Consider the following 24,444-nt stretch of genomic DNA (forward strand, 5'->3'; position numbering starts at 1 on the left):
TTTTCCTGCACAAACGGGCTTCTCAAACTCGCTCATTGGAACCCAGGTGAACAATCCAGGGGTACCATGGAGGCATGGGGGGCGGGGGGCAGGTAGGCAAAGTGGTTCACTCAGAACTTGAAAGGAATTTAAAAACATGTCTCTATATTAAATGTTTGTGCAAGCCTTGCGTTTGAGTCCAAGAATATCTGTGTTGGTTTTCCTACCAAAAAATGATTTTAAGCACTAACTATGGTGTGCCACAGATGCCCTGGAAGATGGGCGTGGTTACCCAGGTGTTTCCATAGCCCAGCGTGAGAATAGCGCTGAGAGTGATTATGGTATGGTCATTCCTGTGTCTTAGGAAGATCCTTCTGGCTCCCAAGGGCAGCCACATGGAAACAGAGCCAGAGTAGTGGGCTCAGGGTCTTCTGGCCAAAGGCTTCATTGCAGGGATGGCCTGGAAGGAGTCCTGTGTCTTGGTCTGGGTGCATGGCAGTGAGGTGACTCAGGTTCCAGCCCACCCTCACTAGCTAATAACCTTGGACAAATTGCATAGACTGTAATTGGGGACCTCCTTACTTCAAGGGGTGGTTGTAACGTGCAGTGGGACCTGGAGGATCTCACACCCCTGAAAAGCTGCTTCCCTTGCCTGCAATGCCTTTTTTTTTTTTGCCACGCAGCTTGTGGGATCTTATTTCCCCGACCAGGGATTGAACACGGGACCTCGGCAGTAAAAGCGCAGAGTCCTAACCACTGGACCACCAGGGAATTCCCTCCTGCAGCCTCCACTGCTGCTCATCCCAAGCGAATTGTCAAGTCATAGCCATTCCTGCTCCTCCTGCCATTATTAATACCCCCCCACCCCCATCTATCAAAACCACAGCAGTCCAGCCACTGTTATTCATATTTACTCATCCTCAGGGCTCACAGCCCAGGACTGGAACAGAAAGTATTTTCCCCCATTTTGCAGTTGAAGAGGTCGAAGCTCAGAAAGGCCAGGGGTCCCTGCCATCCAGGTTCCGGGGTCTGATACTTCTTTGGGAGCTGTTAAATAAATGAATGCATGAACGATGAACACTGGCCCCCATCAGCCCCTCTTTCTTTGGGGGAGGGGTGGTAGACCTCATTCTCCAGCTCCCCAGGTTGGACTGTTGCCTGGTTAATTTCAGAATTCCACACACATTTGTCCGGCAGAGTGGTCATAGTACAGTCATTAGGAGCAAGAACTGTAACCCGGTGGCCTGGGTTCAAACCCTGGCTGTGTCTTCTCTTAGCTGTGTGACCTTGAGATAGTTACTTAACCTCTCGGAGCCTCAGTTTCACCATCTGTATAATGAGGGGGGCGGTGATAATAGAATAACAGAAAAAAATAGCATCTGTCTTAGAAGATAGACTGAAAAGCACTCTGGAGTCATACTGAGCACTGAAGAACACTTTGCTAAATAAGCAGACCCTCTACATTTATGTGTTATATAAATAAACCTACACTTTTAAGTGTTAAATAAATAAACCTGTATGATGTACTAGGCACTGGAGATATGTAGAGAAAAAGACACCTACATTTACTGACGGCTCAATTGTTATCTCATTCATTATTATCCAGCCCTGTGGGGTAGAGGTTCCCACCATCCCCTTTTTATAGTTGCAGCACGAAGCTCAGAAATGTTAAGTTACTTGCCTAAATCCACCTAGTTGCACTTGCACTCAGGGTCTATCTAGAGGTATGTTTACCTCTTAGTCCCTACCCTCTAGGGGCTTCTACTCTGATGGGAAAACAAACATTAGACAAAGTACCTTAAGAATAAACTGCACATTAGGGCTTCCCTGGTGGCGCACTTGTTGAGAGTCTGCCTGCCAATGCAGGGGACACGGGTTCGAGCCCTGGTCTGGGAAGATCCCACATGCCGCGGAGCAGCTAGGCCCGTGAGCCACAACTACTGAGCCTGCGCATTTGGAGCCTGTGCTCCGCAACAAGAGAGGCCGCAATAGTGAGAGGCCCGCGCACTGTGATGAAGAGTGGCCCCCGCTCGCCGCAACTAGAGAAAGCCCTCGCACAGAAACGAAGACCCAACACAGCCAAAAATAAATAAATAAATAATTTTAAAAAAAGAATAAACTGCACATCAGATGACTGCTGTGAAGGAATTTGGTGAAGGGCAGAGGAGGGACATGGGGAACATAAATGCCAACTGGCTGGGTTGCAGGAAGGGTTTTAAGAAGGAGGCAGTAAGTTTGAAGCGTGAACAGAGAACCTTTCCAAGGTGAGACTTACTGGTGGTGAGAGGGACTCTCAGGAATAAAAGATTGGAGACTTAGAGCCAGGCCTGTGCATCCTCGGACTCTAGGGGGGCGCTGTTTAGCGTGGTGCCCTGTGGAGCTGCACACCCAGAAACCTCAGAGACAGTTTGCTGGAAAAAAGGACCACCCTCCTAGGGTGGGGGCATTAGTGTACACAGACACACAGAGCACACAGGGATTGCCATATGGTATTGCCAGCTTCCTGCGTGTGTGCATGTGTGTCTGAAAAATCGTGCTCTCATCCATTCCTTTTACGGAAGGGGAGGGTGGGACGAATTGGGAGATTAGGATTGACATGTATACACTACCATGTGTAAAATAGATAACTAGTGGGAACCTGCTGTATAGCACAGGGAGCCCAGCTCGGAGCTCTGTGATGACCTAGATGGGTGGGAAGGGCCGGGGGTGGGGTGGGAGGGAGATCCAGGAGGGAGGGGATATATGTATACATATAGTAGCTGATTCACTCCATTGTACAGCAGAAACTAACATAACATTGTAAAGCAATTATACTCCAATTTTAAAAAGATAAAAAAATAAAAATCATTTCCCTGGAACTCAGTGCCCAGACCTTTTGACCACTAATGTAGGGGTAACAGTGGTGCCTGAGCCCTGGATAGGTTAGGATTCCACCCACCCAGGTACCCTGCCCCAGGTCGCACACACTAGCGTGAGGGAGGGAGGGAGAGAGAGCCTGGTACACAGTAGGCACTCATAACATTTTGTTGAATGAATGAATGAATGAGGAACACTCCCCTTTTAGCCTCTGTTTCTCTGAGGGAGTGGTTGGCTTCACTCTCCAACTGGCCAGGTCGGAATGTTGCCTGGGATAGAAGACAAAACGAAACAATACATTTTGGTTAGAGGAGGACACTGACTTATTTCTCAGCAATTTTGACAGATAAAAAGTTACTTCCTTGGCTTAGGGAACCCCAAAGGTATTATTAGGATCGTGTTATGCCATGGCCTAGAAAATGATAGAGCATTTGGGGTATGAAATTCATCGGTGTTGGGGGAAGTTTCTGGGACAGTCATGTCCCCAGAACCAGCGAGGGACACCGCCAAGGAGACTGGGGTCCTTAGTGGTGTCCCTTGCTACCCCAAGGGAAGCTCCTGAGGGTTAAACACTGGGATAAGATGCAACTCCACAGAAGTTCCTTGGGTCCTCACTGCCACACTGAGTGGGAGGGAGGCCTTGCTCCTATTTTACCCATGAGGAAAGTAGGTTCAGAAATGTGTCCCTGCCTCGTGGGGGCCTCAGACCACCCAGAGCCTGAGACTCCTCTGAGAGTGGCGAGCCTGGACCAGAAATTTCCTGAGGCCTCTCTGGGCCTGAGGATGGGCTGTTTATACCCTGTGCTGTGCTGGCCCAGGCGGTACGGTGAATGGGTGGGGTGGGGGCTCTGAGTGACCAGGTTCTGTCTGCCTCAAGGCTGGCTTCTTTCCTTGGAGAGACAGAGCCAAGGAAAACCAGAAACAGGCCCAGCAACATCTCTTTGGGGACAGAAGCCCAGAGACTCTGAGATGGGCGGAAGGAGGGAGTAGCAGCAAGAGTAAGGGAGAGGTGGGACTTCCCTGGTGGTCCAGTGGCTAAGATTCTGTGATCCCAGTGCAGCAGGCCCGGGTTTGATCCCTGGTCAGGGAACTAGACCCCACGTGCCGCAAGTAAGAGTTCGCATGCCGCAACTAAAGATCCTGCCTGCCAGCAACGAAGATCCCGCACGCCACAACTAAGACCCGGTGCAGCCAAATAAATAAATAAATATTAAAAAAAAAAAAATGAGTAGGGGAGAGGGGGCGCTCAGAGGGGGCAGGGGGAGGGTACAGACGGCTTTGGAGGTAGAGGACATGTTGGGGGGCGGTGGAGGGGGTGGGACTGGGTTATGCAGCTGGAGCCCCCTCCACTGGTGTCCTCGAAGGGGGCCTGCGCCAGCCTCCACCTTTTCCACCTCCATCCTCCATAGGAAGCATAACAAGCCTCTCCCTCCACCTGCTCATCCCCTCTGCCCCACTGCCACCCCTACACCCTGCTCCCCCTAGGCCAGGGCCAAGCCCTCCCTCTGGACCCCTTCTACTCCCCTTCCCCTGGCCTTCCTGGGATCTTGCTCTGTCCAACCTTGCAGGGTCCCATGGGGGGCCTCCTGACCTTGGATCCAGCTTTGGGCAACGGGTGAGTCTTGAAGTCTTGGGGATCTTACTGCGGATCTTGGGGACTCAGGTTTCTTTGGCCCCCATTGTCAGGAAGGTTCCCATCCCCTTTTTCTCCTTTTGTCTGGCTTCATGAGAGAAGACCAAGGGCCAAGGTACCTGGAGGTACCCTGCGCATTGTGGGTGTGGGCATACTCTTTGGTTTTCCCTCTCCCCTCAAGGAAGGGCCCCCAGAATCACAAAGCCTAGATAGTTAGGTTCACATGAGGTCAAGCCACATCTTTAGAGCCCCGTCTGTGCTCTCTGCAAGGCCCTTATCTATTTACACCCAACACAGTAGTGGGGGGTGGGGGCAGGGGGCCCCCTGAGCTGACTGTGTACAGTGACAACAGGGGCTGAGCCTGGGGAAGGCGGCCGTGCCCCAGGCAGACTGTATTTGTCCATAAACACAGTGCACCGCAAGCCCCAGGGCAGAGGAGGGGCAGAGAAACCAGCCCAGCTGCAGCTCCTCTCCTTCTACCTCCCTGGGAGGGGGGCTCTCCCGGGCCCACCCCTCCTCCTCACAGGCACGCTCTGTCTCCCAGCACCAACCCCGAGTTGTTTCCACAGCAAGCTGGACTATGTTCTGTAAACTCCAGTCCCCTAGCCAGGTAGCCCCCAGCGACAGGACAGGTGTCAGGCCATCACTGCACCTGTGTGTATGGGGGGTGGGTAGAGACAAGGAAGGAGGCCAGGGGGAGCAAAGGCCCTTTGTCGGTCCATGTGATGTTGTTTGTCGCTCTTTCCATCCCCTGGAGTGGTCAGGCTCCACCCCCCCCCCCCCACGGGGTCCTGTGAGGGGTCTGGGCCCGTGGGTCTCCAGGTCTCTACATGGCTTATGGATCTGGGGCCCATCTTTTAGCCTGAGGGTGCCCCTCGTTGTTCTGGGCCTCTGGGGGAATGGTGGGGCAGTGGATGTCCATCCCGGTGACTTGCTTTGCTGCACCACCATTTCCCCTTTGAGTTAATGATTGGTGGGGAGCCCTAGGGATGCCATTTCTTGATTTCCCCCAGCTTGGGCTGCCTAATAGGTCCTGAGTTTCCTAGAGCCCCTGTTGCTCAGCCAATAAGAGGCTGAGGCCTTGCCCCACCCTTTTGGGGCTATGCTCTTGTATATAAAGCCCGAGGCCCCGGGTGGATGGCCCAGTGGGTCCAGCCCAACCCAGTGCTGAGTTTTCTGTGACACAGCTGGTCCTGCTCTTTTTGCAAGATGCTGTTTTGGCACAGCCAGCCGGAGCACCTGTGGCCCAGCCCCGGGGAACTGTACCCCGGGCCACCAAGCAGCTTGCTCAGGTAAGGGCCACACCCCCTTCCCACAGTGCCCGAGGAAGGCCCTGCTCGGAGTTGAGATGGACCATCTGTTTCAAGCCAAAGGTTGTGGGCCTTCTGCTCTTGCCTTCCTTTGGGGGTGGGGAAGTGGTCAAATGTACCTGGAGTTCAGTGGGTCCCAGGACATCTCAAAACATCCTGACCACCCACCCACTCAGGACACTTGTGGTGAGCATTCACTGGGTGTCAGGCAAGCCCTGAGGGTGCAAACAAGTAATTGATAGCAGATGTTTGCAAATGTTTGGTAGTATCTGGGATTTGTACCTTAAGGGAGGTCTGCTGGAGGCCAGAGGAGCTGAATAGGGGCCCCTTAGGCCCCCTGCTACAGCAAACTGTGGGCTCCCTGAAGGGAGAACCTGGCAGAAAGAGTCAAAACCTCTTAGAGGATGTGGTGGACAGGGCAGAAAGCCAGCAGTGCCCTCCTCTCCCTGGCAGGGAGGCCTTGCCCTTGCCCTACCTGAAGCAGGAAGAGCTGCCCAACATCCCCCGTGCGGAACCGCCCTGCCCCGCCTTCCAGTACGTGCTCTGTGCAGCTACCTCGCCAGCTGTGAAGCAGCAGGAGGAGACCCTCACCTACCTGAACCAGGGTGAGCTGGGCCTGGGGAAGGAGAGGGGCTAGTGAGGCAGCAAGCTCTGGAGGCGGGGCCCAGGGCAGGCTGGGGGTGGCAGGCAGCATCTCTGCCCCTCAGAGTGGGGCTCACACATCCCCTTAATCTCTCCCAGGCCAGTCCTATGAGGTGAGGATGCTCTGCAACCCCAGACTGGGCGATGCCACCCAGGGGCCCCGGCTGCTGAAGGTAGGCGCACCCCTTCCAGAACTGGCAAAAGCTGGCTATGACTATCCCTCTGGGCAGGAAGCCAATGTCATCACTGTGATGTCATTGTCAAGTAGAACCCTCTCAAGTCCACCTTTCAATTTGACCTTCACAACAGCTCAGTGGTGGGCAGGAATTGTTGAGGAAACAGGCACAGTGAGGTTAAGTATTCTCTCAAGGACACAGAGCCAGTAAGTAGCAGAACCAGGATTTAGAAATACATTCACATAGCATTATTCACACACATGATTCCTTCTTTCTCAAAAAAAAAAAAAAAAAAAGTATTTAGCTCCCATTCTTTGCCAGAAACTGTTCGATGAGCTAGAGATTCGGGGGTAAAGAGACAGATGCAGTTTCCTTCCTCAGGGGGCTTGCATTCTGCTGAGTGAGACAAACATGTAATTACACAAATTATTAATATATGCAATTACAAATTGATTTACAAATCGCAAACTGATAAATGCAGCGGAGAAAAGAAACGGGTAGAGTGACTACGAGTGGGAAGGGATTAACTCCTCCATTTTACAGATGAGGAAACTGAGGCTCTAGGTTACTTCCTCAGTTTCACTGCTTGTGAGTGGCAGGTGGCATCTGGACACGGATCTAGTGATTCTAAGTCCTTCTGCCCCTGGAGGGTGGGAAGCAAGGTGGGGGAGAGGCTGGAAAGGTTGGCCTGCCCCAGGTGTGGGAACTGGTTCCTAAATGCCCAGGCGCCCTCCTGTGCCCGCAGAGTGTGGTGCGTGTGGTTTTCCACGACCGGCGCCTGCAGTACACAGAGCAGCAGCAGCTGGATGGGTGGAGGTGGAGCCGGCCTGGGGACCGCATCCTGGACATAGGTGAATGGGGAGGGACCAGGGACCCTTTAGGACTGCTTTCTGTCTTAGAGGCCCTTGCGGATGGGGAGGGCTGAGCCCGACTCCCTGCCTGCAACCCTGTGCCTGCAGATGTGCCACTGTCCGTGGGGGTGATAGAACCCCAAGTGCTACCCTCACAACTCAACACGGTGGAGTTTTATTGGGACCCGACCAAGAGGACCTCCCTCTTTCTGCAGGTGAGTCTGAAGCTGGGACAGGGAGGAGGCTGGAGGTCAGATGTGGGTGGCAGCAGCCTAGGTGGGAAAGGAAGGTGAGTTTGGGTGGTGGTGGGGGACGTGATAAGAATGAACCACTTCCAGAAACACCTTGAGGAAAAAAAGATGGATAAATGTTGATCAAATCTCACCAAAGGCAAGGACTTGTTAAACATTAAGGCAAAGGAAGAAATTACAAAACATAGGACAGAATTTAGCTTCATAAAAAGTAACGGTCTGCAATACACAGGCAAAATTAAAAGGAGACATTAAATGGGAAAAATAGTTGCCACATATGACATATAATGTGTTATATAAAATGCTAATAATGCTAATAAAAATTATATATATATGTGTGTGTGTGTATATATATATATATATATATATATATATATATATATATATATATATATATATATATATAACTGGCAAAGACTTTTTAAAAACTGTTATTGGTAAGGTTTGGAGAAACAGACACCCTCATATCCTGAGAATGCAAATTGGTGCACCTATTCTGTAGGTATGTGGCACGTGGGCAAATTTTATTAAATTTAATGTTCACACTCATTTACCCAGTAGTTCCACTTCAAGAAATGTATCCTATCGCAGTGTTCAATAAGTACACAGAGATATATTTACCAGCTATTCATGCCAGTGTCATTTTTTATATTAAGAGATTTTAAATAATCAAAATGTCCATCAGAAGAGGATTGACTTTGAAATAAGTGTTTAGTACAGGTTTATAATGGAAATTGTGTAGCCATTAAAATGATGTCTCTGAGAAATATTTCATGACAAGAGAAACTGCTTTCCCATAAGTAAAGGCAGAATACAGACTTGTATTTAAAGTTTGATTTCTATTTTGTAAAAATAAAAGTGTGTGTGTGTACAAAAGTTGTGGGTTTTTTTTCCCTTGCCCAGAGAAAAGATAGGAAGAAACAATACTTGAATGTTAACAGTACTATCTCTGAGAGGCGGGGTGATGGGAAATGCTTGTATTCTTCTTTATACTTTTTCAGTGTTCTCCATATTTTCTATGCTGAAAGATTTCCTTTTATAATCAAACAATATTGTCAAAACTCACCTGCAAGTCCCTTTTTTGAGTATCCACTATAGTCTAAGCATCCGGACTAGGAGTCAGGTGGATGTGGCACAATTTCAGTTCCACCACTTCCTGGCGTGGACCTTGCCCAGGTCACATAATCTCTGTGAGCCTCAGCTTCCCTACCTTTAGCTGTTCTCCACAAGATTTTGGGAGGGCTACAGTGGGTGTGCAGGTCAGGAAGGCTTCCTGGAGTAGACTGCTTGATTTAGCAAAAAAAATACAGGACACTCAGTTAAATTTGAATTTTAGATGAAGAATTTTTTTTTTTTTTTTTTTTTTAGTATCAGTATGTCCCATGAAATACTTGGGACATACTGATACTAAAAAATTATTTGTTTCTTATCAGAAATTCAGATTTAACTGGGCATCCTGTATCTTAACTGGCAACCCTACTCTGGAATGGGATGTACTGGTTCAGATGTGAGCAGGGAGAGCTTTCCCGGTAGAGGAAAAGCTGTGCAGGTGTACTGAGGTGATGATTAGGCTGGGTGGTAGGTCAGTTGGTTCATTGATGGGGGAGAGAGAGCAGCCGAGCAGAAAAGCTTGATACTTGAATGCCAGCCAGGGTCAGGGACTTTGCTTCTCATCTCATAACCTTGGGGAGCTGCTGAGGGATTTTGGACAAGGGAAAAGACCTAACAAAGTTATATTTTAAGAAGAAAGTAGATCTTAAATGATCTCACCACCAAAAAAAGGTTAATTATGTGATAGGGTGTTTCTGTGGTGGAGGTGTTAGCAGCTAATGCTATGGTGGGTGGTAATCATTTTCCAATATATAAATGTATCATATCAACACACTGCAAACCTTAAACATACACAATTTATATGTCAAATATATCTCAGTAAAGCTGGAAAAAATTGTTCCTCTTAAAAAAAAAGTTATGCTTTAAGAATAGACACTGGTTGGGGGTGGGAAGTTGCTGTGACTAATGGCTGACAGGTGACAGACAGGTAACAGGTTTCAGGTGAGATCCCTTGAATGTGGGTGGGACCTGGAGTCACCCTTCTTTTCCACCTCAGGTTCACTGCATCAGCACTGAGTTCACTCCTAGGAAAAAAGGTGGAGAGAAAGGCGTTCCCTTCCGCCTTCAGATCGACACTTTCAAGCCCAGTGACAAGGAGCTTTCGCCGGAGCACCTGCATTCAGCTGGCTGCCTCATCAAGGTGTTTAAGGTACATGCAGCACGGGGGCCCTGTCCCCTCCCTTTCAGGGCTGTCACCCCGCCTTGCTGGCTGTGTGGATCTGGCTCTGCTTTGCGGCGGACCCTCAGCCTGCGGTTCCCCTCTTTGGGACTGTTTCATTCTCCGTGCACAGAGGGATGGGGCTTGGTCTCTTTCTCAGAGCCCCTCCTGTAATGAGAAGTGGGCAGGTAAAGAGGGCCTCTGAGGTTTCCTTGTCACCCTCCTGTAGCCCAAAGGAGCTGACCGGAAACTGAAAACTGACCGGGAGAAGATTGAGAAACAGCCCGTGCATGAGAGAGACAAGTATCAGACCGCCTGTGAGAGCACAGTCTTCATGGAGGTGTGTGTGCTGGGTGCGGGGGCGGGAGGGGAGGTCCGGAGAAAAGATCCTCGTTGTACACGCTGGGAAACTGAGGCCTCAGGGGCTGCGACTGCTCCAGGATCATCACAGCCTCCCAGTGATTCCACCTGTTTCCCGCGAGGACAAAGCGCACTGCCTGTGGTTCAAGACTCCGGGGAGCTGACGCCTTGCAGGTTGCCTCTCCTTGCCCTGCCCTGGCCGCCCCTCACTTCCGCTGCCTCTGCCTGGAGCATCTCCCTTCCTGCTGTAGCTCCTCCAGGAAGCCTTCCCCAAATCCCCCAAACAGAGCTGCAGGCTAGTTTACTCTCTTCTTTGTATGGGAACTTGATCTACTTGTCAGGGACTCCTGGGGCAGGGGCCAAGTTTGGCCCAAGGCAGGCCAACAGCCACCACTGCCCACCCCCTACCCCCCCGCCCGAATGTCCAGGCTAACCTCGCTGTTTGTCTACCTGCAGTGTTCACCATGGCCAGAGCCCAGTTCGGGACCCCACCCGCCTCTGAGCCCTCTTGCTCTGACCTCCCCCAACTCCTGCAAGCTCCTGTCCCCGGAGAGGTGAGGCAGGACGAGCACCTTCTGTCAGCCCTTGGGGGTGAGAATGAAGAGAAGAGCCCCTCAGCCTAGGCAGCGGGGGAGGGGCAGGCCTGAGGGTGCAGCTGAGGCAGCCTCTGGGGAACACGTGGGTGACACCGGGACAGGCCTGGGGAAGGATGAGGGGGGCAGGAGACTGGCCGCCCTGCTTCCCTGAGCCTGACTCCCTGCTCCCCACAGGCTCTGCTCCTCACCACCATTCGCCTTGGACACCTTGGGGGGCAGCCCAGCTCAAGTGAGTCTTCCCTTTCCACACTCCCACACCCCCTATTGCAAAGCCTTCTCAGCAGGTTCATCTCACTCTCCAGAATAGGGTGGCCCTGCCCCCTGGTGGGTAGATGTGGTATGGCCACAGAGAGCCAAATGGTTCGCGGATGGTGCTGGGCACTTCCCTACGGCAGGATGAGCCTCCCCTCTCAGCCTTGGGACCTCCAAGGGCAGGGGCCATGTTTCCCCTCCACCTTGTTCTCAGTCCGTGGGTCCACGGTGTTATCTGGACCGCTCTCTTTATACCTCAGGATCTGAACCCTGGAGCCTCCATCCTAGAGACACAGCAGTGGTTGCATCGGCACCGGTTCTCCAACTACTGTCGGTCGCTGGCCAATTTCACTGGTGAGGCTGGGGTCTGGTAGGGACCTGACCTGTAGGGGACTGAGGGCAGACACTCGGGCAGGAAGCCTGTCTCTGTCCTGGCTTGCTGTGTGCCCTTCAACTAACTTCTATGTAGAACTAAGAGTTGGCAAGCACACTATGCTGCTAGGCTCTCTTCTCGTGTATTATCCCATACAATTTATACACTATCCCTGAGGACAGGGCTCAGAGAGGTTAAATAACTTACCCAAGGACACACAGCTAGCAAGCGGCAGAGGTGGGATTTGAATCCAAGTCTGGCTCCCATGTCTGGGCTATTTGTAGACTAACGTTGGATTGTATCCCTTGCCACCCTTGACCCCCGGGCTCTCTTCCCCTAATCTAGTCCTGTCTGACTTTGCAGGCACTGATCTCCTGAAGCTTACCCGCCAGGACCTTATCCAGATCTGTGGAGCTGCCGACGGGATCCGCCTTTTCAATACTCTAAGAGCCAGGTGCTGGGCACTGCCAACCAGGGTCCCCTTCCCACTGTAGTGGCACTTACCAACTCAGCTGACACTCATGTTTCATAGACTGTTCAAGCCAAAGGCACCTGAAAGACCACTTAGCCCCACTTCTTTTTACAAAGGAAAAAACTCAGGCTCAAAGGACAGCGACCTGCCTGAGGTCACAGAGCAAGCAAGGCTAGCAGAATTGGGCTTAAAAGTTAGGCTCCTGTGACTTCTTTCTGTGGCCATCCCATCTGCATCACTCAATTTCTGGGGACAGAGATGGATTTTTCTCATCTTCTCTCCCCTAGGGTCCAGTATTCACTAAATACCTAAGAAAAGTTTGGTGACCCCCTATCCCTAGAGACCTGGGAGGACGCAGGTTTTCTCCCAGGGATGGGGGCTAAAACTGGAACCTGTTAGTTCAGGTATGAATGTAGACTATTTTCCTGGCCCAGGCCCATCCGTCACCGGCTGACCTTATATGTCGCTCAGGAGGCCTCCAGGCAAGAGAACGAGGTTCCTAAGAACCCTGACTCAGGTGAGGTTCTGGGCTCTTCAGAAGACAAGAAACTCAGGTGTGGTTGCATGAAACCTCTTCTGGCCTGGGGAAAGGGTGACGCTCCACTATTCCTGGGACCCAGGGTGCCCTTGGCATTCTCATCTTCCATGACTAGTCTTCTCCTTCCAGGATGACTCCCTGGGTTTATTCCTCCATGCTCTACACTCTGACTCCATCTGATCCTGTCCCTCTATCATACGGTGTCCCATCTCTTCTTTAAACTGGGGGTTCCTCTCAGCCTAGGCCTCCCCAAAGGTGAGGAATAGGAGATGAAAGTGAAGTGGATTCGTCATTTTTTTTCCTTCTCTACTCCTTCTCCCCTGACCCCGGCCCTCCCAATGAGACTGTCGCCTTGTCTTCTCCTTTCTCCTGATATCTGGGGCTCCCTCTGGGCCGCAGCCCCCACTGACTCCTGCCCCTGTGCTGCCCACACCCCCAGGCTTTTATCAAGAGATCTCTCTGGATGAACTCAGTGCTGTAGAGCTCATGGGGAAACTGGCTGAACTGCTGGCCCTCCCAGCCAATCAGATCCACCGGCTCTTCCACCAGGGCCCTGGGGGTATCCTCATTCTCCTCAGTGACCAGGTAAATCGGCAGCGGTTCCCTGCAAGGTCCCACAAAGGCCTGGATCATTCTACCAACATCAAGCCCTGTCTCCCCCTCCCTTGCCCTAGCTTATTCCGTTTGGTTCTAAGAACAGAATTGTCTTAGTGACCCCTCTCCCTTGCAGGTGGTTCAGAATCTTGAGGATGAGTCGTACTTTGTGGCTGTGGTGAAGAAAGGTAGGGCTTTTAGAGGGAGAGGTGTGTCTCGCAGGCCCTAGAAAGGGTAAGATTGTTTATACTGCCTCCTAAATGAGATTAAAAGGTTCCCTGAAGGTGTGTTGCAGGTGCTGTGTCCCAATCAAGGGGTAAACATCTGCTCTACACCAGCTTTGTGTCAAAGGGACAGGGTCATACTGCTAGGAGACAGCCATTTATTGCTCAGGAAGAAGTAACTGAATAAATGCATTCTCATGAGGGAGACATGCCCTAGTTTCAGGGAGTTTATCAGAAGGGAAGGAAAGGCCCCTACCCCTCTTCCCGCCCCCCCCACCCCCCACCCCAAGTCATACAAGTCAGAAGGGCAGGTGCTTGCTGGACACCACCTGGAGCAGAGCACTTCTGATCAGCTGGCTTGTGGTCCTGGTTATTCAGATGCCTGCCCTCTATCCCTCCTCTGTGCTCCAGTACCCAGGGAGGCTTCCTGAAGAGCTGGATCCAGGGTGGGGCTGGAAGAACACTTGGGTGCGGCAGAGGCACTGCAGGCTGCTTGGAGGTTTAGGAGCAGCACAGTAGTTAGTGGTGGTTGGGGCCCATCTCATCCCGGTGGTGCCCTTTCTTTCTTTTACTGCTTTCAGTGCAGAATCCAGACGGCTACTACCTGGTTCTGACCTAGGCCCAGGGGTGCCCTGCTGCAAGAGGAGGAGACTGGTGCCAGCCTTGGTTCTCTGGGGTCCTGTGCTCACCAGAGGCCTGGTTAAAACCTTCACCTGCTTCACCAGGCTTCAGGTGAAGAGCCAAATCGTCATGTGTCCTACCCCTGGGGAGGAGACAAGCAGCCCCCAGGCTCACATTTCTTTCTGCTCAACAGCAAGTTGTTGGAACCCCTGAGACACAGCCTTCCCTGCTGAGCTGAGCTGGCCAAGCCTGTGAGGCAAAAACCCTGGCAATATGGATAAGGAGCTTTTGCCCCAAGCAGTGCTGCTGAACAGAGTGCATTAATTCATGTTTATTTAAAATTTTATTCATTCCCTTTAAAAGTAAAGATTTATGTATTCAACGTGTTGTCCAATTCTCTTGGTGTTACGGTCCTCTTGGGGATACGTCCCCTGCTTAAACTTACAGACCAGGGCAAGGGACGGAGTCTGGGACAGAGATATAAACAAATAAATCTGACTGGATTCTTTTCCCAATTAGTTTGGGCAAAAACTAATCACTAAAGCCTCCAAAAGATTATTCAACTATTAAATCACTGTGCTTATTTAAAACTTCAGTTCTAGCGACTTGGGAATTACTATAGCTATTCTTGAACAATGAGGCTATAGGGCTTTATTATTTTTTATTTAAGAAATGTAGTTGAATTAAAATTAATCTTTTAATTTTTAGGTCTTAACAAATCTTTCCCTATATTAAGGTAAATATAATTTACTATGAATGTTTTTCAAAGTTCAAACTTTAATTTTGTCTTTCACTTTTAGGCCTATAATCTACCTGAAAGTGATTTTCTCTGTGTATTTTTCTGTGTAGAAAACCAACTTTATATTAAAGTACTTTTAAAAAAGATAAGTGATTTTGGGTCATATTTTATTCCACGCCTCTTTTTTCATCCCCTTCCCTCAAAATTTTCATTATGGAAAATTTCAAACATACTGAAAAGAGAAAACCCATTTGCACGGACTGGGAGATAGGCCAAGATGCCATTATTAATCATTTACCCCATTTATCATTTACTGATCATCTTTGTTGAGTCCTAAACCTGGTGGCCTCTGGCTAGGGAAGGTAGGAAGGAGGAAGGCTCTACACTGGCTGAATTAACAGGATTAAAGGACAGGGGAAGGGAAAGTCTGCTTATTGAAGTTCAAAGACCTCGAACTTGGCTCCCTCAAAAGCCAAGGCTGCCTCAATATGGACAAGGAAGCAGGCACCTGCTTGCACCCCTGGAAGGGACTGTGGGACCCCGCTGGCCCCAGATGACCAATCCAGATTAGGCATTTAACTCATGCAGGATGAGAGGATTTCGAGTGAGCCCTATGATTCCACAGGGCTCCCCAAAGGTGTTTCAGGGCACGGTAGATACCCTGAGATTTAAATCGAGGTTGCTGATTTGGCTCCACTGCTCGTCTCCACCAAAAGGATAGGGACCAAAGGCATTAGCCTTCGTGCATCTCTCAACCTAGGAGCCTCTGGCACAGACTAGATACTGAAATATACTGAAATGAAGTGAATAAAAGGTAACATGTGAGCGTTTACTATGTGCCACTCATCACTTTTAATCTTCACAACTCTAAAGCAGGTACTGTTATCCCCACTTTACCAACAAAGAACTGAGATAGAGGGGTTAACTGGCCAAGGTCACGTGGAGTGAGTTTGGTTAACCGTTACACCACTCCCTCACCCCTTCCTAGTCCAGGTAAGGGCAATGCTTTGCACAGACAAGGGACTCAGGTTGAATTGTTATTATCAAATTAATTAAGACAAAAGTTTTTTAGAAACTCTGATTTATATTATGTCTTCTGTTTTTCTTAGAAGCAAGTGGAGTGCAGGGTATTAAATAAAGGCTACTGAAAAGGTACTAAATAAAGATTATTAAACAATTAATAAATAAATAAAGGGTACTAACTAAAGGATATTAAAAAAAATAAAGATGCCAAAAAGAAGCCCCTTCATTCAGCCTCAGGAACCTTTACAGATCAAGGGTTCAAGGAAGTTAAGAATCACAGCTCCAAGTCAGGCTACTTCCGCAGTAAAATGAAAAGTCTTCACAGCTTATTTCCTTTAATTACATCATAAACCAAAAATTAGAACATACAGGAAACAATAATAGTTACATAACAATTTACTTTATATATTCATATATAAAAAAACATTTTTTTAAATTTTAAAATTTTTTTAGTCCAAAGATTTTTAAAGCAAAAGGAATCCTCTACTGCCACCTTGGATTTTATTTATTTTAAATAACCCTCCCTCCCTCCCCCCATCCTCAAGCGCCAAAAGTATTGGGTGGAAACACAGTCGCTTGGACAGCTAATGGAGGCTGGTGTTAAGTCACCACGTAGGGAACTGTGTTGGCCCCAGGGACCGGCTAAGTGTTGGGGCAGGCCTGGTGGAGAAACAAGCAAGCGGCAGCTCCCACACACTGAAGCTCTCACGCCACAGCAGGCCGAATGGCTGGACAAGGCTTAGGCCAGACGGCAATGTTGGGGATCAGACCCTGCTAGTCAACCATCCTCTGCATTTTACCCCTTCCTCAGGGGAGTGGGGATGGAGGCGGGGCAGTGCAAAGGGCGAAACAGCCTGGTTTGAAGATAAAAATTTCTCCCACAGCACCATTTACCCAGCTCTGTCCCCAAGTAGAGTCTGAAAGGCAGGGGTCGTCCTCACAGTTCTCTGAGCTCTGCACAGGCCCCAGCTCTCAGGTCTGTGCTCTCAGGGTCACTGGAAGGTGGGCAAAGGTGAGGAGAGCAGTTGGGAAATGACCGAGGCAGGTTACTTGGAAGCAACTCCTGGGAGGAAAAAGGAGGCAGCCAGAATGGGAGGCATCTGAAGGGTGATCATAAAACAGGAATGGAGAAAGGCAAAATTAAGAAAGCCTTTCTCTCCCTGTAGTAACCCTTCGGACTGGGTAGTCACAGATCCTCAGGGGCCAGCTCTGAGAGCTGCAGCATGATGAGAAAAAAACCCCACAAGCATCTTATGATGAGCCCCATCTCATGGATCTTATATATGTTAGAGGTTAGTGTATAATTTGGGGGTAGGGTGAGGAGGGGAGTAAGAGAAGAAATCTCAGGTTCACCTCTTCCTGTACTTATTAGAAATTAACAGTCATCAGAGAAGCACAGATAAGAAATTATTTTTAAGGGAAGGAAAAAACTGATGTAAACCCAGAAAAGTAGCAGCAAAGGTTTCACTTATTACAGATCTATTATATAGCACTAGGGAAGAAAATCATTCAAGTCTTTAGGGGGAAAAGGTAAAGTAATTAATCAAACCATGCCAGTTAGAGACTCCTTTTCAAGTTAGGATTTTCTAAGACTTTAGGTTCTCATTCACTAGTGCCATAAAAAAAGAAAACACAAAATAGAATAATGACTTCAGGGGTTGAGAAGGGTTAGGCTAAGGTAAGAAACACATACATGTATGTGAGCAGCAGTGTAGTACAGATTTGAATGAATAACAACAAGTAGTATAAGAGACAGGGGCAAGCTAAAACTTAGTGGGGTAAATCTTTCTTCATCCACTTTAATTAAAAAAAAAGAAAAAATCACTTCAAACATTTCCCTGGGTTCTTGGGGATATGGCAGAAGAGAATAGGTATGTGTCTGAACACCTCTCTTCTCTTATCTCTCCCTGGGGTGGGGATTCTCATTTACTGCCTACTTGCTCTTGCCCTGGTGAAAATCATGCCCAGAAGCCGATGGGAGGCACAGGTGGTGTTCAGTGGTGCCAATCCCCATCTGGATGACCCTGGTTACGTGTGTAGAAAGTAGAAGCCCTCCTTGCTACTAAGAAGGGCATGGAGTTCATTACATGGAGAGGAAAGTAAACCTACTCACATGTGAGGCAGCTGTTTCTACATATTCAGGACAGATGCTTGTACCTGAAGCAAAGTACCCCATTTCCAGAACTGATTCTCTCCTCTACTTTGAATGTCAACTACCATATTTCCCCACCCCAATTCTTCAAAACAAGACACTGAAAAACACAGAAAATAAACAGGGTCAATTGATACAGTTTTGGTTGTTCATGGTTCTTTTTCCTAAAAGGGCAGTGAACTACCCTGGCTGAGGAAGCACTGAGTCTCAACACCTGTGAAACAACCTCTACTAAGGGGTTACTCAACAAACATAGAGGGCAGAGACGGAGGAAGTGCATTATGGAATTTTCTTAACACACACGTGAGTTTGTCCAAAAATTTTTTTCTCTGCTGAAAATTAAGGGTAACTCTCTTGGGCTCCAAAGATTCACTCAGACTCAGCTGAGAAGTTCTTACTGACTTCCCAAAGGATCAAAGGCTTCAGAGATGCAGAACTGATGTTCTTAAGAATAAAAATGGGCAAAATAGGTAGATTTGCCTTGGGAGGGCACGGGGGGGCTGTGCTGCAGAAGCCCTTCACACAGAAGACTCACTTGCCTCAAATGGTAGTTTCTGGTAGGTAGAAAGTTTGTCCCAAGGGAGAGGGCAAGGTTAGAGCAGCATGTTCTTTGCTGGAGAACCAAGATGTTAAGTCTGGGCATCTGGATATAGCAAATACAAGCCAAATTTTATTCCCAAATTACCTGGGTTAATTATACCCTATCGACATGGTTGTATACAGCTTTCTGTATCTTCCAATCTTACAATTAAAATTTATGATAGAAATAAAGGTGAGGAGAGGCTGAGACTATTAATTCCCCTCACCCTCCTGACACTTTAGCGTTCTTTGGTCCAAGATCATTGTAAGCAGGAGGGTTCTGCCTCAAGACCTCCAATGAAACATCCTACATGTCTTCTCAGACAACACCTGACTAATTCACATCGCCTGGGTTTGAGGTGGTTAAAAATCCTAGAACTGGTGGGCAGATAGAGAAGGCAATCTTTGTATAAAATGTTCCGGAAGCTCAGAGCATACCAGTGAAAGAGTCTGTCAGCCAGGATGCACAACAAGGATAGAAATCTAACCTTAAATCATGCACACAAGGAGGGAAAAAGCAGAACAGTCCAATTTTCTTTAAACCCTTCCTCTCTCACTAGTGGCAACTGTCATAAGCAATCTGACTTTCCATAAACATTAAATGGACAAGGGTCCACCATGATCAAGTGTTCCTCCCCTCTAAACAATACAGTCACCAAGGATATGCTGCCCACAGGCAGGCAGGAAACCACCTCTTCTTTCCAGGGACACTCTCACACTTCCTAACAACTTCAAACCAAGACAGGTTCCAACTCATACTTTGTTTAGCTCCCCCATGGCATTAGTGGGTTATCAGACCAGTAACAATGCATTTTACAAGGCAATTAGAAGAAATAAAAGAACTTGACTGCCATATAGCATTGTAGCTATACTGAACCATTCAAACAGTTTGGAAAGCTCAAAATAAAGCATCATAAAAATATTTACCAGGTTGCCCTCTAAAATGTGATATAAGGAATATGAAAAATTTCTGACTTATATGTCTGCTAAATCAACTTAATGGATGTAGAAATTTATAAAAACCACTTAATACTTTTACATCCACTAAAGAGCAGAACAGGAGGAGAAAACATTTTTTTACATAAAGCATGATGTGCTTTCACATTCCAGATATTGGAAAAAGGATGAAGGCAGATTCTCTTACTCCTCATATCTAACAGTTTGATTTCAAACTCAGTAGGCAAACAACAAAGATCACCCAGTGAAAAATGGCCTGAGCTACATGACAGTTACTGAATTCAAGGCTGCCCAGGATAGTTTGCCCAGATCAGGACAAGGGTCCAAAGAGGAAGCTAAACTGAAGACACGAGAATAAATTAGCAGCATTGTTGGGAGTGAGATGGAAGCTTTCAAGATAGAGGGCAAGGATGGGTATAGGAAGGACATGGGAGAAGTCAATGCAAAAAAAAAAACAAACCTGGAATCATCACCTTGATGGGGCCAATGAAGATGTAAAAGATACTGATGATGCTAAAAAATGTAAGGGGAAAAGGCTGCTTAGGAAAGAGATGATCCGGATGTATAGTAACTTTGAGGGCACCTTCTTACTTATCCCAAATCTCTTCTCTCCGTTCACTCTGTATTTTTTTTATTATTGAAGGCATATTGTGGAGTGGCTCTGGAGTCAGACAAACGGACCAATAAGTTTTTCTTAAGGAAGAGTTTTTCCTACATCTGTAAAGCCTTATTGGATTTTCAACAGTGTCCCTGAAGATGAGACAGGAAATACTATGTTCAGATGGCAGGGCCCTTCCACTTGACCAAAACTTACCACGTTCTGCGTTCTCGAAGTCCTGGTACATTTCATCAGCTGACATAGGTTTTAGATTGGCATAAAAAATACATGTCCTTCCAAGCTTGATGGGCCAGAAGTTTTCTTCAGAAAGGAACAAGGTTCCTGCCTGACCACATACATGCCAGTGTTGCACACTCCAGGGCCTTTATTCCCTCACTTGACTCTGTTCTTGGCCCAGACAGGCAGGGCTCGCCTCCACATGGACCTGCACATGGGTACACTCTTTGAGAACAGAAACAGCATTTCCAAGACCTTCATGTACTGGTGAATAGGGTTTTTTAAATAAAGAAGTACCTCAAGAGCTTCAACTATTGGGAAATTCGAATCCACACTCACTAATAAATCAGGGTTTTGTTCAGACACTGTTGTTTTTTTTTTAAAAAAAACTTGTACGTTAGAGCAGCTGCCCCCTAAATATTCTTCTTTTTAGTTTTGTTTGAGTGAGGACCCAGGGATCTGAATATTATCAACCACATCTGGAAGTGTGTGTGCACATGTGTGTATCTGTATATGTGGGGTATAGCCAGGAGAGTGGGTCTCACTTTAAAAAGTATATTCCTTATATGGTAATTTGAAAAGAGGATAAGGGAAGGGAAATGAAAAACACACATAATCTGAGCTTAAAAGGGCACAATAATAAAATGGGATTTAAAATAAATTAAGTGCTAAATAATGGTGGATAGTACAGATTCCTAGGACCTTTTCAACTGATTGCTTGTGGAAAAACAAATCACACTTTATTCTTACACATGCTGGTAGAACCAGCACCTACAGCATTAAAACAAGCCTGATAACAGCCTGGATCATGCAGAAGATGACCTAAGATTATAGTGGACTGCACATTAATGTCCTAAAAGACAAAAAGTCACCTTACTAAAAATCACACAAGGTCTCTAACCTTGATGTTTAGAAGTCTACTTCTCGTACTTCAGAAACTCATTTTATTTCCCTCATCCTCCATGATTTTTCTTTTTTCTTTTTTTTTGGTGGGGGGAGCTTCTTCTTTGACTCTGAGTCATGGGCACTAAATTCCCTCCCCTCAGCTCTGGTGACCAGGCTGGGAAGAGACACTGAACCCCCTACTTCCTCTCAATGTTCTCTTTCTGCTGCCCCAATGCCTTCACTTGGCTACTATAGTATTTCATTCACAGAAACTCTGGAGCACAAGAGAGATATGGCTGACAGGTTCTGGTCCTTTGAGGCTCCAACATTAGATATGATACCATCAACACTGACATACAGTTGACCAGCTGTGATAGGGTCATTCTTGAACCCCTGATAGGCTGAAATGGGGGGAAAAAAGAGAAACTACCCGGCTCAACTGCACAACTCCTCTAGCAGCATTCCTGCTAAAGCAGAACAAACCTCAGAGACACAAATCTTAGATGCCACTGATCACACCTAGATTTCGGTGAATACACAACACATCTGAGCTTGGGTGGCGGCAGCTTTCAGGTTCAGTTTTGGGATTTGCCATTCCACCCTTTCCTAATAATGCATTTCTCTCTCCTTATTAAGTTAGATGGAAGGAAAAATGTGCAGGGGGAATACTGGGCATATCATGCATATTATCATTTATCACAAGATGTAACAGAAACCAAAAAGCAAAGTTTGTTTTCATCAAAATAGTCTTAGCTCAATTTCTTCTCATAATTTTTCTTGCTTTTGTTATAGTTTCCCTTCAGACTGGCAAAGATTCAGGCAGGGTCCCCTAATGGTAAAATTTAGAATTTAAAAAATATTTATTGATAATGTCTCTTTTAAAAATGTTTGGTAACCCCAACTAATCATCCAAAATGCAAACTGTAAACATAACAACAGCAAAGGAGTAACAACTGAGTGTGAGTAAGCAGACTATGCACAGATGACAGACTGAGCAAGAGTGCGGCAGGGAGCAACAGAGAATGAAAGACAGGTACACAGTGTGCTACAGAAAGTGACAATTTGAGTGAATACGTCATCACTTTTGGACCACAGCGATTTCAATGCAACCATTTAGGAAACCTCTGGGCCAAATACTAAAACACAGGAGGAGGAATGGACAAGCCTTCTTTGTGAGCATGCTCAGCATGTTGGCATGGGAACAAGGAAGCACAGAAGCTCTGTAGTCATCTTACAATGGATGGCTACCATTTATAGGATGCAAAGAAATTTTCTCTCTGGTCCCTGGATACAACATGTATTGTTTTTCTATGCTTTCCTTGACCCTGGAGGACTGCAGCTGCTGTTCCAAAACTGCCAAAGAAACCCCTTAACAAAATAAAGAAACCACAGTAGCGGTAACACTGGGTTTGCTGGAATGCCCCCTTCCGTCTACCTTGCTTATGATTTTCTTCTGGGCACATCCAACAGGAATGGTTAAGTTTTACCAGTCCACATGATAAAGCCAGCACGAACCCAATCCCCTGGTCACAGAGACAGAGTGGGTGGGGGTGAGAGTGGGTATGCGTATGTATGTGTGGCTCTGGGGATCTGGACGCTGCCCTCACTTTGTAACCTTTGCCCGGAACACTGGGGTCGCTTCCAATGGAGATCCATGGTAACTCTAGAAGTGTCATTAAATACTCAGTTCACCAAGGCTGACCACCTCCATTGTCATAGGATGATGCAGCATCTGCAGAAGCGCTGTCTGCTGCCCCCTACTGATGGGGGTGGAGTGACAGGTGCGAAGTAGGCGTGGACTTTAATATTGGGTAAATGGGTCTGAAACAAGACAGAAACATTACTAAGAGAGAGGGCTTAAACAGAAAGAGCAACGTTGCTTTTCAGAAAAACCACTGAGGGACTGAGTGTACATGAGGGCAGGGCAGAGGCTGAGCACAGACGGGATGTTGAGAGACCTGGGTTCTACTTTGTACCATCCCACGTTATTCTAAAAGACCAAATCAGCTCACATAACTTTAGTAACTGCTTCCATAATAATAAAACTGGGGAAGAAATTCATGCTAATCTCTTAACCTGTCCTAAAGGTGTTCCCAGAGCTGGAAGAAATTATATACGCTTAAAAACTTAATTTTTTCCAAGCCATTATGGACAATGTTTCTTCTGATATTAAAAAAAACCTCATTATCCTCTTTTAACAACATGCTTCTAATTTTTACAACATAGTTTCTAAATTCCTACTATGTTCAAGGTACTGTGCTAGTTATGTAAAAGGGCTGCAAAGATGGTCAAGATGGAGATCCTGCTTTTAGCGGACTTATAGTCTAGACATGCACATAAATAGCTAAATTAGAGTGTCAAAGTGCTAAGTGACTCTTGAGGATTCAGAGGTGGAAGAGACTCCTGACAGCCAGGCAGGTCCAAAAACCCTAATGTACGTAGGCCACAGAAGATGCTCTGGTTGACCTGCGGCTTTCCGCCTCTTTTGGTGTTGAAGAGCTATGGGTACGAGGCCTCCCCATGGCAGTTATGTTCTCAGTCCTCTAGGTCTGAAGGGAGAGGTGGAACTGAGGTCAATTGGAACTCAAGATGAAGTGTGCTGCTCCTTTATGCACTCAGATGCCATAAGGCCAACATGGATAATTTTAAAGGTTGATTGTAAGGGCCAAATTAACACAGTGCCTTTCCCACAACAGGCATCAAGCAGATGTTCCAATAAATGTCTGTTGAGCTGAATAATCCAACATATAGATTCATCCAGTCTTTTATAAGCTCCTTGCTGGCAATCTGTCTTTTAGTCATTTGGCTATACATGGGTCTATTACGAAGGATGGGGCAAAAGGAGAAAGTAAAAAACTACGTGATCCATTTGTTGCCTTAAAAAAATATGAACCCCAGCAAAACAGTTTGCTATGAAAGGAAATACAAATTAAAATTTTAAATCCCATTTAACTAAATATTTTCTTTATGTTACTCCTTTTTTTCCTTTAGAACCAAAATCTGGCATGTGCTTTTTTGACTCTGGGCATGTTATTAGAGAGACTCTGCTGGGAGGAGATCTACTTTTCGTCCCTTCAGTGGGTATTTTCCTACTAAATATCTGGAACAACAGGTAAGAACTATCTACCCTTAGGTTTGCTCTCCATCTTTTTTTCTCTTTGCTGAATGTCCACATAAATATAAATAATCACAGGAATCTAAATCTAAAAAAAGGAAATGGAGGGAAAAAATAAAGAAAGAAGGAAAGGGTGCTGAGAACACTAGAGCCGGAGGGTGA

The 24,444-nt window shown here is 47.2% G+C and overlaps 2 protein-coding genes across 7 annotated transcripts in view; one reads left to right on the forward strand and one right to left on the reverse strand.

The window, feature by feature from the left end:
- Positions 1-5,114: 5,114 nt before the first annotated feature.
- Positions 5,115-16,092, forward strand: LOC309650701 (transcription factor CP2-like protein 1). 3 transcript variants are annotated; one of them, XM_082442370.1, is made up of 15 exons: positions 5,116-5,760; positions 6,232-6,383; positions 6,520-6,593; positions 7,342-7,447; positions 7,556-7,662; positions 9,806-9,958; positions 10,197-10,307; positions 10,784-10,881; positions 11,098-11,152; positions 11,436-11,529; positions 11,912-12,002; positions 12,455-12,537; positions 12,998-13,143; positions 13,289-13,340; positions 13,963-16,092. In XM_082442370.1, exons 1-15 carry the CDS (start codon positions 5,678-5,680, stop codon positions 14,208-14,210), a joined length of 1,653 nt encoding a protein of 550 aa, XP_082298496.1. In that variant the 5' UTR covers positions 5,116-5,677; the 3' UTR covers positions 14,211-16,092. The 3 variants fall into 3 exon arrangements, with proteins under 3 accessions (XP_082298497.1, XP_082298496.1, XP_082298498.1); XM_082442372.1 differs by having other exon boundaries at positions 5,117-5,760; positions 13,958-14,124; XM_082442371.1 differs by having other exon boundaries at positions 5,115-5,760; positions 13,289-14,087.
- Positions 16,093-16,098: 6 nt separating this feature from the next.
- The window catches only part of FBXL20 (F-box and leucine rich repeat protein 20), a 116,771-nt gene continuing 108,425 nt past the window's right edge, over positions 16,099-24,444 (reverse strand). For 2 of the 4 annotated variants that reach the window (XM_082442361.1, XM_082442360.1), the window contains exon 15: positions 20,651-22,988. In XM_082442361.1, the coding sequence (XP_082298487.1) occupies positions 22,881-22,988 (108 nt within the window). In that variant the 3' untranslated portion in view covers positions 20,651-22,880. Of the gene's footprint in view, positions 20,491-20,650; positions 22,989-24,444 lie in introns of those variants that run through there. The other 2 variants (XM_082442359.1, XM_082442362.1) reach the window with 2 other exon arrangements.

Source organism: Balaenoptera physalus, assembly GCF_965194825.1.
Source record: "Balaenoptera physalus genome assembly, chromosome: 20".
In the NCBI taxonomy this organism is placed as follows: Eukaryota; Metazoa; Chordata; class Mammalia; order Artiodactyla; family Balaenopteridae; genus Balaenoptera; species Balaenoptera physalus.

Excerpts from the sequence above, each read along its gene's own strand:
- LOC309650701 (XM_082442370.1), top strand. The coding sequence starts at position 5,678 with ATGCTGTTTTGGCACAGCCAGCCGGAGCACCTGTGGCCCAGCCCCGGG. Across the intron at positions 10,308-10,783 it reads AGAGCACAGTCTTCATGGAG|TGTTCACCATGGCCAGAGCC; the intron begins GTGTGTGTGCTG and ends GTCTACCTGCAG. Across the intron at positions 11,153-11,435 it reads TGGGGGGCAGCCCAGCTCAA|GATCTGAACCCTGGAGCCTC; the intron begins GTGAGTCTTCCC and ends TTTATACCTCAG.